This window comes from Heloderma suspectum, chromosome 2 (genome assembly GCF_057233095.1).
Source record: "Heloderma suspectum isolate Gila_16-S chromosome 2, 16-S_ref, whole genome shotgun sequence".
Classification (NCBI taxonomy): domain Eukaryota; kingdom Metazoa; phylum Chordata; class Lepidosauria; order Squamata; family Helodermatidae; genus Heloderma; species Heloderma suspectum.
In genome coordinates this window covers 179,171,216-179,191,142 of record NC_139459.1, presented here as the reverse complement: position 1 = coordinate 179,191,142, position 19,927 = coordinate 179,171,216, and the positions used below count along the sequence as shown (strand labels likewise).

General features: G+C 46.6%; 1 protein-coding gene across 3 annotated transcripts in view; it reads right to left on the bottom strand.

Moving 5' to 3' along the window:
* RAPGEF3 (Rap guanine nucleotide exchange factor 3) overlaps positions 1 to 19,927 on the bottom strand; it is a 76,942-nt gene that overhangs the window by 47,815 nt on the left and 9,200 nt on the right. Inside the window, exons 1-4 of one of the 3 annotated variants that reach the window (XM_084836512.1) lie at positions 18,195 to 18,379; positions 15,774 to 15,841; positions 3,481 to 3,534; positions 1,528 to 1,634 (exon numbers count right to left, since the gene is read on the bottom strand). In XM_084836512.1, the coding sequence (XP_084692638.1) occupies positions 1,528 to 1,577 (50 nt within the window). In that variant the 5' untranslated portion in view covers positions 1,578 to 1,634; positions 3,481 to 3,534; positions 15,774 to 15,841; positions 18,195 to 18,379. Of the gene's footprint in view, positions 1 to 1,527; positions 1,635 to 3,480; positions 3,535 to 15,773; positions 17,818 to 18,194; positions 18,380 to 19,927 lie in introns of those variants that run through there. The other 2 variants (XM_084836511.1, XM_084836510.1) reach the window with 2 other exon arrangements.

Below are 19,927 nucleotides of genomic sequence, written 5' to 3'. Positions count from 1 at the left end.
ACATAGTTGAGAAGCCCACATCTCCCTCATAATATTTAGTTACACCTTCAGTCTTGTCACTCCAATTCTGCTGAAAAGATTTTTGTTTCAGCCTTTACACAGTCATTTCTGAAACTCAAATTTCACATTCCTGGGCCAAATATCCCACAAAGCACACCTGTGTAATATTCCTGAGGGGTAAGGAAGAGAAAAGGGTCAAGAATTTTACCAGGAGATTTACCCAGGTATTTCAAGAAACTAGCCCAACTGCCAAAATGAACTTTGAGAGGGAAATTTCCTCACTCCACACTCAAAAGGTGCAAAATGCGTAAAGTCTAATTGTTGGAAACAGAATGTCACATCACATCATCTGGATGGTCAGTGATGTGGCATGAAATTTGAGGATTTTAAATGAAGTGTAAGAAACAGGGCCAGCTCAATACATTTTGTTGCCTGAGGTGAGGGACGAGATGGCGCCTTTTCCCTTTCCACCTACAGAAGTCAACAGACTGGCAGTTGAATTTTATCTCGACACTGATGATAGGGTAGCATCCTGCACTGCACCTGAAGGCAGAAGGCTAGCTTAGGGGGCCCAGGGCAGGCTGCCAGGAACACACAGCTTTGTCCTCCAACAACGTGCAACAACTAGGGGGCTGCTCAGCACCTAGAGCCTGAGGAGACCACCTCACTCAGCCTAATGGTAGGGCCAGCCATCTGTAACAGCAAGAATGCTGAGGCAAAAGGTTTTGCTAAGGGAGCTGCCTTTCTCCTGCAGCTTCAATCTGGCAACGCTAAGGAGCTTTCCAGAGTTCAGAGATTTCCTTTTCAGGGATATTATGCTGACTCAACAGCACCTCTTTGAATGAAGAATCCCATTGTATTTCTGCCACAAACTTCCACTTTCCAGCTCAGATCTTCTTCTGAATTCAGAACTCCACCTGCTCACGTTGACCTGAAAGCACACACTATTGGTCATGTTGGGTGGCATCCAATGTTAGTCCTCCTTCGAGTAAACCCACTGAAGTGAATCAGGCGTAGATTAACATTGGATACAATCCCAGAGGGAGGAACTCCAGGACCTTAATGATACGGAGACGGTTCTCCCTGCTTTCCAACTGGATGTTTCATACAAATGAGAGATTAACCTCAAGATAACTGATCATGTATATCAGAATGCAGGCCTGCCTGCCTACCGAGTAACGCCGGCCTAGCTCACAGAGGTTTCCCAGAGCAGGAGCAAAGGCACCCACGTGGTGGACAGGAACAAAGGCCTATCGCTTCTTGCCTTTCCACTGCTACCTGCTGGGAGAAGAGGACCCCTCTCTCTGCCCTCAATGTATTGTGTGCGTGCATGCGCGCACATGTGTATGTGTGCGAGACTCGCATCTGCAAACCCATGAAAGCCCACAGAGAAATCGGGGCCAGGAGGGTACCCAGGACTGCCCAGGAACTTGCTCTCAGTTCCAACAACAGAGCCAACAACACACGGACATTCCAGCTCGCCAGCTGCCTTGAACTCCTTGCTACAGGGGCCAGGTGTGTACGCACCTGTAGAGCCGAAGATGGTGCTTGTGATCACGGATTAGGTCCGGGCACATGATTACTAACTGCGCACAGAGGAGCCTCCCTGCTCTCTGGATTTTGTTCGATGAAACCTGTGGAATGAGAATGCAAGAGCGAGCGCATTGGAGCAATGGGGCATCTGGCCCCGTTTCTAGTTACTCGGCATCTGTTAAGTCTGAAACTAATTTTGGAGGGGGGGAGGGGGAGGAGGGGGAGGGAAAGAAATGGGTGTTATGCATGGTTTAATAAGTCATCATTTGCACAACAATAAACCTGCCGGAACTATTCAGTCATATTTACAAACGCTTGACGTCGGAAGTCAGATATTTTTGCCTCCGGTCCTCTCTTACGTGCAAAAGCCCCTTTAACTCCAAGTGTCGATAAGAGGCTCATAAGAACGTAAGAAGAGCCCTGCTGGATCAGGCCAAAGGCCTCTCTAGTCCAGCATTCTGTTCCCACAGCGGCGAACCAGATGACTCTGGGAAAGTCCTCAAGCAAGGACATGAGCCCACAGTGTCATCTTACTCATGCTCCCCGGCAACTGGTATTCGGAGGCATACTGCCATCGACACTAGAGGTATCTGACTGGTAACCCCTGATAGTCTCAACAGGTCATGGATCTACCTTTAAGAGGCAATAATGCAAACATGTTTGGTTGCATTAAGTTCAGGTTTAATTTTACACCAGAATTATTTTTAAATGGAGGATTGACATTAAAAGTTTTTTGGGGGGGGGGGGTTAGGACACACACACCCCGTCAAAAAATCTCCTATTCATCATTTTAAAAATCTGATCTGATTCTCATTCACCTTCCGTGCTGACACCAGTCACAGACTAACATCAGGCCTCCCAAGTAACTGTCAAATTCTTGTGGTCAATAGAATTTACAAGGGAACAAGAAATGCCTCGAGTTCCCATAATACTATTAATTATATTAATTATATGATTATTAAAAATATTATTAATATTTTATCAAAAATAAATACCTAGCAGTTACCGAGCACTTTTGAATGCTCACAGTACTTTGCAAACATTACCTTGTTGCAGTCATTACAACAACCCTCTAGGCACCCTTCCCCAACCTTCTATCCTCCAGGTGTCTTAGACTACAACTCCCAGCATTCCTGGCCATTGGCCAGGCTGGCTGGGGCTGCTGGGAGTTGGAATCTAAAACATCTGGAGGGCATCAGGCTAAGGAAGGATGCTATGAGTGATATTATCTCCCATAGTGTGGGGGGGGGGAATGAGAGGGGGTAACTCGTCTAAAGCCTCCTAAGTTCTTGGCAGAACTGAGATTCGGATAGGTGGCTTCCTGATCTGTAGTCCAGTCTCTCTGCCACTATGCTACACTAGATCTCAGTGTAGCAGCAGAGAGAGACAAAAGGTATGGTGGCACACATTCTGCAGCACAGTATCTGACATTCAGTGAGCTGCAAAAATTACAGAAACTAAGCAACATTCAAGATATCAACTTATTTTGCATCATTTATTCTGCTTTTGCTAATCATGGAGAGAGACAAGGAGCTATGCAAAGCATCAAAGTCCTGACGTCCTGGCTGTTATAAATCCTGCTCCCTCTGCCCTTCTTGGCTTGTTGCTGTTGGAAGCAGAATGCTGGGAATGCTGGCCTTCCAATATTGATGTTCCTATGTTCTGGTTTCACCAGGCATTGCCCACACACTTGCAAACCTGTCTTCATGATCATAAGGGCTAGAAACCTGCTTTTTGAACAAGGAGGAAAAGAAACCCAAGGTTCCCAGGATGATGGTTTTTGCATCCAGCATCATCCATGCTTGCACAGGGACACCAGTTGCACAGACATGCCTGTGTGAAAGCTGTGTTACAGTAAGTCACTCAGACCTTAGGGAGCAACAATATTTTTCACTTTTACGCTGTGCTTTATTGTCTCATGCAAGAGCTCCTTGTGATAATTATTACCTGCTTTAGACTGTGGCCAGGCACCAAGGCTGATTCGCTGTCTGGAAGAGGGGTCTGAAAACAAAAGATCAAGGACATTTCCTTAGTCGGTTTACAAAGTGAGGAAGGAACTGTCTTTTGCATTAAATAGTCCGGGGGGGGGGGGTGTCTCCAACAGTGAATTACTCTGAGCTGGCGGTGTGTTGAGGTCATTAGGGATACATGACATCATGGCCATTCAGCAGCCATCCCAGAGCTTATCAGGGAAAAACTGTATTTCCTGAGACTGCTTAAAGGCCGATTCTTTTCCTCAAGTCAGGTTCTCCCCAGTATAGATGCTGTGTGCCCCAACCCCTGCATTTAATCCCGGGTATGCTAGCCCTGCCCAGGGGTGTGCCTTTCACCATGACCCCGGTCAAGGGGTGTTTCCTGTCCCCTGTGTTTCCCAGCACAAACCAATTAGTGTCTACTCAGAAGTAACTCCCATTGTGCTCAATGAGGCTTGCACACATCAGAATTTACAGAGATCCCACTCAACTGAAATACAGATTTTAAAGCACTGATTCCCTGAAGCCTGTAAATCGCTTTACCAAACCTGCAATTCTCCCTGGCTTGGTTTACTGGCTTAGGAAGTAACTACTTCACACCTTCATTATAGGGCCCAGAGGGATGGGGGGGGGGGCTGTCCACGTGTCAGTCCCCATCCACCAGTAATGTGCAAGGGGGGAGGAAGGGGCCGGAACCCAGGAGCAAGTACTGCTGAACCTGGAGCTTGTGCAATGCCTCTTCACAGAAACATAACGCTATGGGAATGGCCATCTACAGAGAAGGAAGTGCGTCTAAAGGGGATCAGTTGTGATCCTGCATTTAAAACGGAAGTGGAAAGCCCCGTTTTAAATGCAGGATTTTAGGCTGGTGTAGAAATCCCCTAGCTAAAAGTGGGCTAGAAGAAACAATGATCCGGTGGATCCACAGATGACTACAGAATCGGACTCAAAGAGTGCTTATCAGTGGGATCTTCTCAAACTGGGGAGCGGTAACATGCGGGGTACCGCAGGGCTCAATCCTGGGCCCTGTGCTCTTCAACATTTTTATTAATGACTTGGAGGAGGAAGTGCAGGGAAAGCTGATCCAATTTGCAGATGACACAAAATGGGGCAGCATAGCTAATACCCTAGAAGACAGAAACAGAATTCAAACTGATCTTGATAGGCTGGAGTGCTGGGCAGAAAACAACAGAATGAAATTCAACAGGGATAAATGCCAAGTTCTACACCTAGGAAAAAGAAACCAAATGCACAGTTACAAGATGGGGGATACTTAGCTCAACAGTACTACAAGCGAGAAAGATCTTGGAATTGTTGTAGATGATCACAAGCTGAACATGAGCCAACAATGTGCTGTGGCTGTAAAAGAGGCAAATGCTATTTTGGGCTATATTAATAGAAGTATAGCTTCCAAATCATGTGAAGTACTAGTTCCCCTCTACTCAGCACTCGTTAGGCCTCACCTGGAGTACTGTGTCCAATTCTGGGCACCACACTTTAAGAAGGATGCAGACAAGCAGGAGAGGGTTCAGAGGAGGGCAACAAAGATGATCAGGGGACTGGAAACAAAGCCCTATGAGGAGGGACTGAAAGAACTGGGCATGTTTAGCCTTGAGAAGGGAAGACTTAGGGGAGAGATGATAGCACTCTTCAAGGACTTGAAAGGTTGTCACAGAGAGGAAGGCCAGGATCTCTTTTCAATCATCCCAGAATGCAGGGCACGGAATAATGGGCTCAAGTTACACGAAGCCAGATTCTGGCTGAACATCAGAAAAAACTTCCTGACTGTTAGAGCAATATGACAATGGAACCAATTACCTAAGGACGTGGTGGGCTCTCCCACGCTGGCGGCATTCAAGATGAGGCTGGACAGCCATCTGTGGGGGATGCTCTGACTTGGATTCCTGCATTGAGCAGGGGGTTGGACTCGATGGTCTTAAAGGCCCCTTTCAACCCTACTAGTCTATGATTCTGTGATTCCTTTCCCCTCCACTCCCCTTCCCTTATGTCTTCTCATTTTAGTTTGTAAGCCCGATGGCAGGGCCTGTCTTTCTCTTTGTTTTCAGTGATATGAGTTGCTTTGGAAGACAGGAATTGTCTGGAAAAGTGGAATAATAATGCAATAAATAAATAAACAAACAAACAAAATAATATACTACCTCCAGTATCAGAGACTGCATGCCTCTGAATACCTATCACTGGGGGACCACAGCAGGAGGAAGCCATTGCCCACACATCCTGCTTGTGACCTTCCCAGAGGTATCTGGTTGGCCACTGGGGGTAACAGGATGCTGGACTAGATGGGCCTTAGGACTGATTCACCATGGCTGTTCTTATGCATCTGGAGATCAGCCTCGGTGGGCCCTGCTCTCTGGCTTACCACTCAGAAAGATCAAGTTAGTGGGTACCAAGGACATGGCTTTCTCAGTGGTGGCCCCACATTTTTGGAACTTGTGCCCCTTTGTTTAGAAGTCTCTTTGGTGGTTTCTAATGGACCCTAAAAATGTTTATTCTGCCAAGCTTTCATTTGATTTTTACTGCTCATTCTCCGTGTTTAAATCTGATAATGTTTTATGAATTTTTAAAACGGTAAACTTTTAAGTCCTAATTCTTATTTTGTAATCTGTCTTGTGAGCACTTGGTCCTAAAAGGTGGCATAAAAAGAACTTAACAGCAGCAACTGAACAGGACAGCTAGAGAGCCTAAAAATATATGAACCCCACTAAACAATGTTTTTTGTTGTTTAAATCTTATCAATCTTACAAACTGGAAAACTAGGGGTGTATGAGAATTTAGTTTTTGCTCACAAAACATGCCTGTTCAAAGCTCCAAATGCAAGTGCGAGCACACATCTGCTAAAAATATTCGCAAACTGTCGAACACATATTTGTGTTCATCTCATTCCTGATTCTCAGTCTGTTCGTGCAAATTTCCTAATTTGCACAATTTTCTTCAGCAGACTGAATCAGCCCCACTTTAATCTATGTGCAAATTAGGAAATTTGCACAAATTTGGGGAAACCTCCACAAATCTCCCATTTGAGCACTGCTCAATTTGTGCAAGTTTTCCATTTGTGCAGGGGGAGCACTGATCACAAACGCGAATGGGAATAGGGCACAAGATGAGCGGCAAGGCAATGTTCAGAGCATCCTGGCGATCTTGAACATTGCTCGTTTGCCCGTCCCTATGGAAAGCTTGTTATGTTCACATAATAATATTTATCACTTACATAGTGTTTTTAAATGTTCAAAGCACTTTACATAACATTATCTCAAGCAACCCTTATATTCAAAGCACTTTACCTAAATTATCTTACAGCAACCCTTAAGGTAGGTATGCATTATCCCATATTGCAGATGGGAAGACGGAGGCTGTGGGAGCCCTAAGGGCATCTACTGCATTCATAGCAGAGGGCATATTTAAGCCAGGAATTTCCTAGTTTACAGCTCACACTTTGAGGATGAAGACAGACGCCATATGTTCAGAGCACTAGGGACAATGTTGATGTCCCTTTACCGTGTCCAGTTCAAACATACCTTTCCCTTTGGGAGCAAGACCTGAAATAAATCAGTTCTGCAAGTTGCAGCAGAAGCCAACTGTCAGCAGCATTGATTGGCTCGTGCCTGTGATGTCACAAAGAAATCTCCCTTTTCCAATCACTAGCGCAGGTTTACACATTTAAAAACATGAATAGCTTAATGTGCATGCAGCATTCTAAATAACACTATGCCAAATTTTTCAACCAATTTATTTTCGACCATTCATTGAGGGGGAGGGGTGAAAAGAAACTGCACCTGAAAATTGCAGGAAGGGGTGAAAATTTGGGGGAAATTTCGGCTTGAGTGTTTACCTCACTGTAAGGAGGTGGCAAAGGGTGGGGAGGGGAAGCTCTTTCTTTTACTATTCCCCCTCCCTTCTCTCCTTCAGCCTCTCTGGCTGCTTGAGTTGAAAGCTGAGAGAGGATTTGTTGTTGTTGTTGTTGTTGTTGTTGTTAAAAGGACTTTTAATAGCAATAAAGCAAAATTAAAAAAATTCCCCTCTTGGCTTTCAGGCACTCAGCAGGCAGCAGCATTGGAAAGCCCCAGGGAAGGAAATCCTGGCTAAGTCCTCTAGGGGCTTTCCGAGATGCTCAAGTGGCTGGAGAGGCTGCAAGGACAGAATGGGGAAAATGGTAAAAGAAGGCACACACATGAACCCCTGTGCCACCTGCTTCCAGTAAGGCAAGCACTCAAGCCTGGCACCCTGAGAAATTTTGGAGAAATTCTCAACATCCCCACGAAAGAGGCAGAAAAACAACTGCCTCCTTCGCAGGGAAACAAAAAGGTTGTGAAACGGCAGGAGGGGTTTCGGCACAGCACTCATTTTAAATAATAAAATGCTAGGCAGGCTTCCTGAAACATAAGGGTGGGAGTAATGAGACTGATGGGTGATCCAGCACTTGATCTGCAAGCATCATTTGCAAGGAAGCTCCAAAGTTGAAGATGAAATTGACAAGTTCTTTGACTAGTACAGAATATGGCTTTGTTGGGCTAAATGATGGTGAGGATGAAACTGACAAGGGTATTTATTTACAAGAGGGGAATATGCCTCTCAGGGCTATACGGCGGGCAGGCAGACTTGCGATCCTATTCGCTTGTGCAAGATCTGCATTAAAATATATAATTTTTACAAAAAGTACAACCCCATTTGTGCAAGTTTGAAGATTCCCCCCACATAAAGGGAAAGAAGGAGATCCAATCTGCTCAAATTGCTACCATAAAAAAGGGGAATCCATGTATTGGATCGACTCATTGCAGATCAAATCAATGCTAGTGGGGGGGAAATGGGATGAAATCTGCCAGGGCCAAACCGGAAAAATCCCTTGAGATTTAACCCTCAAAACAGAATTCTCATACATCCCTAGTCTGGACCACTGGGAGATGAAAATTCCTTTTTTAAAAAAGCAACCGGAGTTGTGAGTGGCTGAAAGCTTATGAATTGTCCTCTGGGCTAAGGCCATACAGACTAAGAATTCTGAGTCTGTAGGTCCAGAAGGTTTCCTTTCTATCAAGCATGTCAGTGTCCTTGGTTTGTTCAATTCGAAGCAATCTAAAAACTACAACAGAGCTAAGAACTAGATTCTGCAACCACAAATCTGCAATTTCTACTTTTTAAAAACTCAAACAAACAAAAACTAGATCAGCCTGTTGCAAGACATTTTACCTCACCTGCATATAGCCTCTTTGACTTCCAGTTGCTTCCAATTGAACAAACCAAGGACACTGATGGAGGAGTTCTCCAGCTGGCTCAGCTGGAGATGTTTTTCCCACACCATGTCCTTCCTGATGGGGAAGGTGCAGCACAGGCAATTCTTTGGGACTTTGGGCAGTGTGCAAACAGACCCAACCAGTGCTGGGAGGAGCACCTGGTAACTAAGGACTATATCCAGTGGCTCATTCCAGCAGCAGAAGGGAACCCCACTGGTGGAGCAAATCCCCCGCCCCTACCGGATGCACCCCAAATCAGCCCCAGAGCATTGGAGACCCTCTGGAGCAGATTTGGGGCACATGGGGAGCTGCAAGGGCAAGAAGAGGATGGAGAAGTCCCATCATATGAACAGATCTCCACTCACACAAGTATTGAATCCAACCCTAAATTTGCACCACAGAGATTTAGATGGCAAGAAAGTACCACTATTAGGTGGAAATCAGTACACCCCAGAAACTCACAGACAGGCAGGAAGAAAATGGCATTATACCTCATTGATTGACATATTTGAAGGGACTGGCCTTAAGCACAGATCCAGCCCACAATGATGTAACGATGAAGCAGGCTGTTTAGGCAGTGGATTTTATGCTCCATGATGGGTGGCAGAGTAGGAAGGGGTGCTACTTGGATTTTTCCACCTCAGACACCTCCTGGGCCACCACTACTGCCCTGAGTAGAAGAAATGAACCAGATTTGCCACATCACGTCTAGCAGCAAACTGTAAGTGTTGCGTACCCCGCTCCAGCTCAGTAACCGTAAGCATTTGCTTGACTGGAATGTTGAGTGCTCTCCACGAGAGGTGCTGTGGAAATACGTCAACCTCTGAATGGTTCAGTAACAAGAGCTCTGTTTGCCAAGTTTCCTTCCCAAGGCTTCTTGAGAAACTGGCCAGCCCACAGCACGTAAGCCCCACTGTACACAGCAGGGTTTACTTCTGAGTAAACATTCAAAGGATGGCATCAGATGGTTTCTTTCTCAAGCTATCCAAAATGCTCAAAGCAGCTGAAAATCAAGGGAGGACAACCTGGAGCCAGACGTTTTGGACTTCAGCTCCCATAAGCCCCAGCCATAAATCCAGGGTGTTTTTAATAAATTAGTCAGACAGCAGACCTTGAAAATAAAATAGTTCTGAACTGTCTTTAATATGATTTCTTGTAAGAACTGCACACAGTAGTCACCATCTTAGAAGTACTGACCCTTTTCGCCCACACAGGAGGAAATGCCCCTCTTAAGATGGTGCTTGCTGCCACATGAGCGAACAAAATCATGCATTTTTTTTCTCCAGAACTATTGTTTAATGAATAGGCAAATATATGCAGATTTAATCAATTAAAGGCACGATCCTATGCATGTTTAGACAGAAAAAAGTCCTGCAAGTCCCAGCATCCCCCAGCCAGGATCCCCCAAGCTGGCTGGGGGATGATGGGAGTTGTAGGACTTTTTTCTGTCTAAACATACATAGGATTGTGCCCTAAAATGCTTACAAGTAATCTACTAAAATGTATTTAACTGGGCGACAACCCAAGCTGTGGACACTCCACTAAGATGTTTATAAATCTTTCTCCCTACACACTCCCCCCCCCCCGATGAGGAATAATCACTGGAATTGGGCCTGACTCACACATTTGTCTTATGTGTGTAGTGGAGGGGTGTGTGTATTTTCCAGAAGTAACTTCAGTTGCAGTCCCATACTTGAGATCTGTTGGCTGATGGGCTTCAGGAACGGGTAGAAGGTTCGTTGCACCAGCAGGACAGAAGATACACTGCTGCCATGAAAAATACACCAGCAAAGCAACCCAGATATACTGGCGGAACCAGGACAGCACAGGGGAGGAGCACACTTAAACTGTATCTCATACCCCTTCAGTTCATTGCCGTGCACCATAGACACCAGAACTTTATTCAAGCCCTAGACTCGAAGCAAGAAATTTCCCTCTCGTTGACTTCAATAAGGGTTTTTTAAAAGAACAAGTCTGTTCCTCCCCGCCGCACCTCGCCCCGTATCAATGACTACTTTGCCCACATCACCACAACACAGCATAAGATGGTGGAAGTCAATACCCAATCACAGCATGCCACAGTTAACATATAAACCAGTGACAGCCAGTATGATGTAGTGGTTAGAGTATTGGACTGGGACTCAGGAGGCCTGGGTTCAAGTCCCCCACTCAGCCATTAAGCTCACTGGGTGACTTAGGGCCAGTCATTGACTCTCAACCTAACTTACTTCACAGGGTTGTTGTGAGAATAAAATGGAGACATGGAGGATCATGTACCCTGACTTGGGCTTGGAGGAAAAAGGTGGGATATAAATGTAATAAATAAATAAATAAATAAATAATAAACCCCACAAAGGGAGATCATGACTCAGATGCTAGAGTGTATAGAATGATGCAATATCTCTCTGGCCCCATGTCAAGCACATTTAGGGCCAAAAAAAAGAGCCAGTGTGGTGTAGTGGCAAGAGTGTTGGACTGGGAGCTGGGAGATCCGGGTTCTAGTCCCCGCTCGGCCATGGAAGCTCACTGGGTGACTTTGGGCCAGTCACACACTCTCAGCCCAACCTACCTCACAGGGTTGTTGTTGCAAGGATAAAATGGAGAGGAGGAGGAGAATGTAAGCCGCCTTGGGTTCCTTCCAAGAGGAAAAAAGGCGGGATATAAATGCAATAAATAAATAAATAAATAAAACAGACATTACTTTACATGCGTGTCTAGCAGGTACTTTTTTTTCAATTTTATTCTAGAGTAGGCGCAGGGCCTCCATTCTGGATTGGGACCCTAGCATGGGAGGTAGGAGGTCTTTTAAGGTCTGGATCAGGGGCCTTGTGCCTACTCTAGAATAAAAAAGGAAAAGAAGACATAGCTGCTAGACACACATTTAAAGTAAGGTCTGTTTTGGCCCACTGAGCTCACAAGGGGAAGATTCTGGTGAGGGGAACTCTGGGGAAAGGGCACTTTGCAGAAAACTGCCTGGACTCACCACGCATGGGGAACGAGGTACCCACAGGTACCTCGCCTTGGAACTCCATGCACAAACATCCAACACCAAACTCCACTCCGCTCCAACAGCTGGCGGGGGCAACCATGCTACAGAGCAGAATGGCTGTGGCTGTCTCGCCCCACCCCACCCCCTTTGACATATGTGAAAACTATATTTTGCCTCAGTCTTCTTGCTCTAACACACTTCCCTCCCAACGGTGGAGAAGCAAGAGGAGGGGCTGGTGCCCATGCCGCCATCTTGTTCTGTGGGGCTACAGCAGGTCAGGTGTGAACACGAGGGTGATAGAAGCACATCCAGCCTTAGGTGCTATACCCGATTGTGGCCAGGTGTCTTACTTTATAGAGGACAGTCGTCTGTTTGAAGGTGTCCTTTCTTTAAAGAGCTCTCTGGCTCAGATCCCATTTGAAATTAAAGAATCATCAGAAGCTGAAGAGCGGGGCCTTGATGTAGTGAGTACCTGGGTGCAGACTGAAGAAGCATGATGGCCATATAGTCTCTTTTACAGAGGATAGTCTGTATTTGAAGGGGTGGCAGAGGACTTGAAGGCATCCTCTCTTTGAAGGGCTGTCCAGTTCAAGATAAAGAACCATAAAGAGGGAGAGCAGAGGCCTTGACGCTGCCCATCAACTCCCCCTGGACAGCAGGCTGAGGGAGACACAGTGGCCAGAGTCTTCTACACAGTGGTGAAATATACTGTGTATCTATTTAAATTAGATTATTTCAAAATGTGCATCTATACGTATAAATTAGAATATGCACATGTTATGCAAATAGGTATCCTCTTTTGGGGTGATACATGTCCTCTTTTTTGGTCTTTCAGAAGTGGTTACCCTAGCAGGTCACCGCGTTCCCTGCTACCGGGAAAAGTCTCATATTTCTATTTAAGTTACAGTCATTCTTTCTAAAGGTGTGTCTACACATATCAATTAGCATATGCAAATTTCATGCAAATCAATGCCCACTTTGGGGGATGTGTGTAAGTGACCCTCCCACCATACCTTCTGGAGTAACAGAAAGGTGCTTTGTTGAGATGCCCTTCTTCAGTTTTACTTCATTTATTCTAGGCCCGAGCCCAGATACAAAAAAAAAATGGATTTCAGGTCTCAAAGGCTTTCAGCTGGCTTTGGCTCAAGCTAAGGCTCACTTCTGTCCCGTTCTTTCTCTGCACGAGAGATCAGAGGAAGTGATAGGCCGCCCCAACTGTTCTCTTGGTTCTCAGAAACGTCCTCTCAGGATACTCTCCCCCACCCTCCCAAGGTGCCTCACCAGTTCGGCCAGGGCTTCTCACTTCCCCAACTGCGGAGCGCAAACAGGGCCCCGCCCCTCAGCGTGTTTACACGGCAAATATCACAAGGGCTGCCAGCTGCCAGGAGCAAGTGAAACGCCTCAAGCCCAGCGTCATCAGCTCGGAACACAAGGAGCCCCCCTCAGGCAAGCCAGGAAATGTGGGGCCTTGCCTACTGAGCCCAGTAGGCAGGCCCCACATTCTGCACAGGTCTCGTCATGTCGACTCGCTCGCAACCCAGAGATCAGAAGAGCTTGTCAATATGCCTAAGTGGGCCATGCAGGGAAGCATCCCAGCCCTTCCCTGAAGCAACATTCTTGTGCACCGATACCATGCAGAAAAAGACACAGGTCGGACTCCCCCAGCTTGGCTCATTCATTTTCTTTTCTTTTACCCAGCCAATAAAGCACCAAGCAAAGCTTTAGCAACTAGATGCAGGAAGTCGTGAGCAAAGCGCGGAGTACAAGAAACTAACTCCCCACTCCTCCAGGTTGTGCCTGTAGCAATGCATCTCCCCCACTCCCCCCCCCCAGCTGTTCTATAATTGCCATTCGGTACACATCCTCTTAGCCTAAGGATGTCAGAGAAGCTGAAACGGATTCACATGGCTTCGTATTTCCATGACTTCAACCTGTGGGTTCCACGGCCAACTGTTTTTTGTTTTTTTACACACAAATTTGATCATACAACAGTGGGAAATACACAAATACCTACACCTTTTTTTAAAACAACAATAACGTTTCATACACCTCCAATCTCTCTTCAGCCTCCATGGTGTAACACTAAGAAAGACACGTAAAGTATTGCATAGCAATTAAATTGCGACAGGCGTTTTTGCGTGCTTTTCCGAAGGGGAGAAAATATCCAGTTCTGACAAAGAGCGGACGACAGAATGAGAGACGCCTGACCATCTGCGAAACACGCACGGAATGGATTAAACAACATCCACACATCCCCATTTTAGCCAAGAGGAAATGAGAAGACAGTGGCAGGGGAAAGGAACACCAGAGCTCAGCGACAGAACACTTCCTTTGCATGCAAAAGGTTCAACATCTGACATCTCCAGATAGGGCTGGGAAGCTCTTGTGCCCTCTCTGGAGCCTCCTCTTGGTTGGTGGGCTCACCTGGAGGCCAACAGCAGTGGCATCAACCGGGCCCCAAGCAGCACCACATGGCCATGTTTATCCTTCATTGTGGGAAGTTAAAATGGCAGCTGAACCCAAACACCCCAGTGCTGCTTGGAAAGCCAGGCCAGAAAAATATTTTGGGGAGGGGGGGCAGGCCAGACGTCAGCAGTTGGCCCTGCTGAGGTTACTGGGTCCTTGGCAGCCACCCAAGGATGCAGGTACTGAAGCCGGCCCTGTCCTCATGCAAAGGGCTCTTTAAGCCCTTCTACAGCAGAGTGCAGCGAGAGTGGCTTTGGCCGAGCCCTTATTACGCCTCTCAGCTGCTCACTCACATATATAAGCCAAGACCCTCGGAAATAATAGTAATGAGCAACTGAGGTGTGCCTAAAGGAGGGGTGGGCAGAAGATATATCTCCGGGTGTCTGGGACTTCAACTCCCAGAAGCCCCTGCCAGTGTGGTCAACTGTCAGGAATGCTGGGAGTTAAGTGCCCAAACATCTGGAGATCTACTTTCTGCCCCCCTGTGGCCTGAAGGGAGAGTCTCTGCAAAAGACTCTACCGCTATTCACCCAGGGGGAGAGGGGGTTAAAAAGCCCGTTGCTTGGGTGTCTCAGTTACTGTGGGACTGGGTCAGTGGACGGAGCCACCTTCAGCACCTGCTCAGTCGAAAATATGGGCCCTGTTCAAATTAGCTGCCCACCAGGGCTGTATTGAGCAGGGGTGTCGAACCGATTTCAGCCCAAGGGCCAAATTCAGTCTGGAAAAAGTTCTTGTTGGCTGCGTTCCTGTGGTGGGTGGGGCCAAAAGCAAAAGGGGCGGAGCCAAAGGCATAAGAGATGGAATGAAAATATCAGAGCTACCAGCCTATGTATCTTATTGCCTGTATCTAAGCCTTAAGAGAGGAATTCCAACCTTTTAGAATGGTAGTGGTGGTGTGTGTGTGTGGGGGGTGGAATCTGTGCAAAAGCTGGGAAACCACCAATCAATTGGTGGTTGGGTTAAAGGGGGTGGGGGTGGCCAAGTGAGGAACCCCAGAGGGCTAGATTGGGACCCCAGGCAGGCAGGATTTGGCCCACAGGCCTAAGGTTCAACCCCCCTGATGCAGAGTACGCTGACAAGAATATATAGCCAACCATGAAAAAGGAGGCGCCCTCCACACTGAGGTTAAAATATGAGTCCCACTTCCCGGCGCTGCAAAGGTTAGAGACTGTTGCTGTCATCACTGCAGCCCTGGTAGAGAAGCCTGCTTAATCTGCAATCTCAGAAACGATTACATCAGCTGGGCAGGGAGGCATGCCAGGCATTCGTGCCAGGGGACTTGTGCCACCTCCTGCGTCGCCAAGATAATGCTGAAAAAGCAAGTGGGTCACCCCAGAAGCACCGGTGAATCAACCTCCCAACTGATGTGCAGCTGCTGGACTAGCCCTTTCCAAAGCTTATGGGCACATTGTTCCATGCCACATATCGACCAGGTAAATTAACTCATCTCTGCACATACGTCTGCATGCATGAGTTAGCATACAGGGGCCAACATCTGCACTTCACACTGTTCACAACACAAGTGGGACCTGCCACAAAATGTTGCAGTGTAATCTGACCGCCTACCTGAAGCGCTCCTGTTCAGAGCTCCTGCCAGCCACTGCCGCCTCCAAGACACGACAACCTGCAAGAAACTCAAGCAGAGCATTCCATTCTCCTCCCCAGTGTTCAGTTTTTATTTTCCAATTTACACATATTTCTTGAGCATGCTCGGTCCTTCGTCGAGCTGCTTGTGTGAGTGCTTTGCCCCCTTAGCTTGGCTCTCTTTGAAGATGTTTTGTACTACTGCAAACTACTTACCCCCCAGCATGCGAATACCTCCCTCTTATTTTTCATTGGCCCCACGTTGGCTCCATTTCTGTTGGCACTCACCACCTGAATTCACTATTAGAGGGAGTGATGTATTTCTTTTTGGTTATCTAGACAATCCAACACAGCCATAGTAAAAGTATGTCAGGCATCCATGTGTTTTTTGGTTGTTTGGGGCAAATGAATAGCACTTAAGCCACAATCCACCCCATCAGAGTTCCTTGTTGGCAAAATCTGTTGGCACTCAAGCCATTTTCTCTTCTATATTGGCAGCATCCCTAAGTGTGCCAAATTTGGCATAGGGAGCTTCATTTGCTGACTGCTAGTGTAATTAGGGCACAATCCTATGCATGTTTAGACAGAGAAAAGGCCTACAACTCCCACCGTGGCCCAGCAATACTGGCTGGGCCATGCTGGGATTTGTAGGCCTTTTCTCTGTCTAAACATGCATAGGATTGCACCCTTGATGTATTTATTGATTAGACACCTATGGTGCCCGACCCTATGGGTTTTGAATGGATAATAACAGTGGAATAAAGCTCCCACTCCATGGAAGTAGCTAATTAAAATTACCTTTTAATCAGTTATTCCAGCTAACCAAAGTTTCCACCCACCCATTCAGAATTAAAAGGGTATTTTTGATAAGAGTGAAATAAATGGGGAAGGGAGAAACCTCAGTCAAATCCAGTTGTCAAAATCCAAATGCGTATTCTCCTAATTTGGACCCAGCTCCCAACATCCCTATTTATGGATGCTTCTGGATTTAAGAAGGGAGGGGGGAAGCACAGAGCATGTGAACTGGGCAAGCGGACACTTCACCATATTACCTTAAAAACTGCATCCACAAGGCTGACTTTCTTAAGAGCCTTTCTCGAAGCTGAATGTCAAAATTACTGAACAAACTGAAATTTTAATCAGTTCAGTCTGAATTCCACAAACCAGTGTCTGCAAGAGCTCATTTCAGCTTTAGGCTAGCTCAACGGGTTTCAGTTCTAGCTCAGCAGGCCAGCCGCTGCTCCACCCTGATCAAGCCGAACTCCCTCCGCTATTTTTTACACTTGGGGGAAGAAAGGCTCAGCCATTGTGACTCGGCTTGTGTGGGAGTCTAAGGATACAAGGGGAGGCAAGCATGAAAATAAAAATGTCGACAGCACTTCTACAAAAGGACATGCAAGCCAAGTCCTTGCACCACTCTCCTTGCCTTGCTGGGGATCACAGTTTTCAAGATCAGTATCCCCAGGTTCGTTCTTTCTTTCTTATTTATTTATTTATTTATTTACATTGACCTCCCACCTTTTTCTCCAAGGAGCTCAAGATGGCATATGCCAGGGGTGGGCAACTTGGTGCCCTTCAGATGTTTACGACTACAACTCCCATCAGCCCCAGCAACCATGGCCAATGGTAAGGGACTGTGGAAGTTGTCCTCCAAAACATCCAGAGGGCCCCACGTTACCTAACTCCTGGCATATGTCATCCATTCCCCTCTGCCCATTTTATCTGCACAACAGCCCTGCAATGTAGGTTGCGAGCCCGTGACTGGGCCAAAATCACCCAAAGGGCTTCACAGCTGAGTGAGGATTTGAACCTGGGTCTTATCCATCCTAATGCAACACTCTGACCACTGCATCACATGTTCAAGAAGCATTTCACTTTTGGAAGGTTCACACTGCCAGTTCAGTGGAGAGGAGGGTTCTCTTTTATTCCCACGCTGGGAAGAAAAGTCAGCATCCATTGCCACATTACTTTGTACTGAACGTGGAGCCATAAGGAGTGTCTTTGATAAGGACACGTGACGGTTCCCACATACATTTGCTTAGGACAACAAAAGTCACTGTCTGCTCCAGAACTGCCCCGGCTGTCACCAAACACCCTGCAGGAAAACAACAGTAGCGTGCTGCTAGAACCTCCAGCCGTGATTTAATTCCAAATAGCCATCAAACAGGTATGACACATACAAGCACACCGTGCTTTCGGAAGTAATTCCCATAGGAAAACAGAGGTAGACCATCATTGTCAATGAACCATCCCCTGCACCCACTTTCCAGCTGTCCCTTTAGACTTGAGGAGGCCAAACCAGCCAGAGGTCTCCCTTTCCAAGGAAATAGCCCAATTAACAATAGATATATAGGAGTCCAAGGGGGACAGATGCCACCATCATTTCGCCCTCCCCACCCTTACCTTCGTTTCAGGCAGGTGGGCACTTACTGAGACTGTCAGAGCTGCAGATGGGGGACTAGGCTCCATAAAAGAAGATGCAGTTTCCATTGTTTGGGAAGCTGCAGAGGTACATCTTTGATGCCACATTCTGGAGTGAAAGCGCTTAATCTGCAACCACAGATGCAAGATGTCCTGGGGATGGTGGTGGTAGGGGAAAGAAACCCCAGCCAGAAGGGGACCAGTCCGACCTGTTTCTTAGCCAGAAAAGGCTGGGACACAGTCCTGAAAATTAACTGATTCAGCGCTGTTGCCCAGCAGGAGGCATCTGCTTGCCAAGCAATCAATTAAGAATCAGTTAAGAATCTGAACTAAGAATCCATCCCAGCCTCAGAGCCAAATTTGGCTGGCTACTGACTTTAAAAACACCTGCCCCTGTAGGAGACCCCTCCACCCCCATTCATCACCTTCACACACACATGGAACACACTTAACTCCTTAGCCATCAGAAAGAGAACATAGGAGGTTGTCTTATACAGAGTCAGACCCTTGGTCCATCTAGGCCAGTACTGTCAACACTGGCTGGCAGCGGCTCTCCAGAGTTTCAGGCAGGAGTTTTTCCAGCCTTACCTGGAGATGCCGGGGATCAAACCTGGGACCTTCTGCATGCAAAGCACCACTGAGCTACGGCGCTTACCTAAACCATAACACGGTAGCAGAGCACATGTTTTGCATGTAGATTCAATCCCTGGCATCTCCAGTTAAACGATCTCAGCTAGAAGGGCTGGAAAATGTTGGGCAACTGCTGCAAGACTGAGTAAGCGCTATTGACCTAGATGGGCCAACAGTCTGACACAGTGTATCAGCGGTCCTTCTCTGTGAGTCCCTGCCAAAGGAAGTGAGGCAGGTGGCTACTAGGAAGAGGGCCTTTTCTGCTGTGGCACACCGGCTGTGGAATGAGCTCCCTAGTGAGGTTTGCCTGGCACCTACGTTGTGCTCCTTCCAGCGCCAGGTGAAGACCTTTTTATTCTCCCAGGCATTTTAGCATTTTAGCTTCCTAGACTTTTAGCTTTGGTGTTTTAAATCTGTATTTTACATCTCTGTGTTGCTGTGAGGTTTTATTCTGGTTTGATTCTGGTTGTACCGTTATATTGTGGTTTTAATGCCTTTATATTTTATATTGTTTTATGCTGCACTTTGTGGTTTTAATTTTTGTGAACCGCTCAGAGAGCTTCAGCTATTGGGTGGTATAGAAATGAAATGAATGAATGAATGAATGAATAAATAAATAAATAAATAAAGTATGCCCCCTTTGCTTCCTCAGTTCCCAGGCCCTGTAGCATATATTTCCTCCTTTCACCCCACCAAACCGGATTCTCATTTTCTCTTGAAGCAACTGCACTGGTTTTCCACATTCCATCGTAGCAGCCCCTTCCCCTTCGGAAGGTGTGTGGACATTCTGTAATATCAGAGCAGATCCGGCAACAGCCAAGAAAGGAGTGGGGCAGCGGGAGCATTCTCACAGGCAAGTGATGGGCCATGATTAGCCCTTTTAATGAGAATCTCAGGCATTTGGCAGCACATGATGAGCTTTTAATCGGTCCTGGCTCTGTCTTTGGTTATGACTGACTGTTCAAAGTTGTTTTTAGTCATACGTTGCCTTTATGTATATTGGCTGTGTGTTCTATGTAAATGGCTTTTAAACTTTGTATATTGCATTTTAATGTTTTTATTTCTGTAAACTGCCCAGAGAGCTT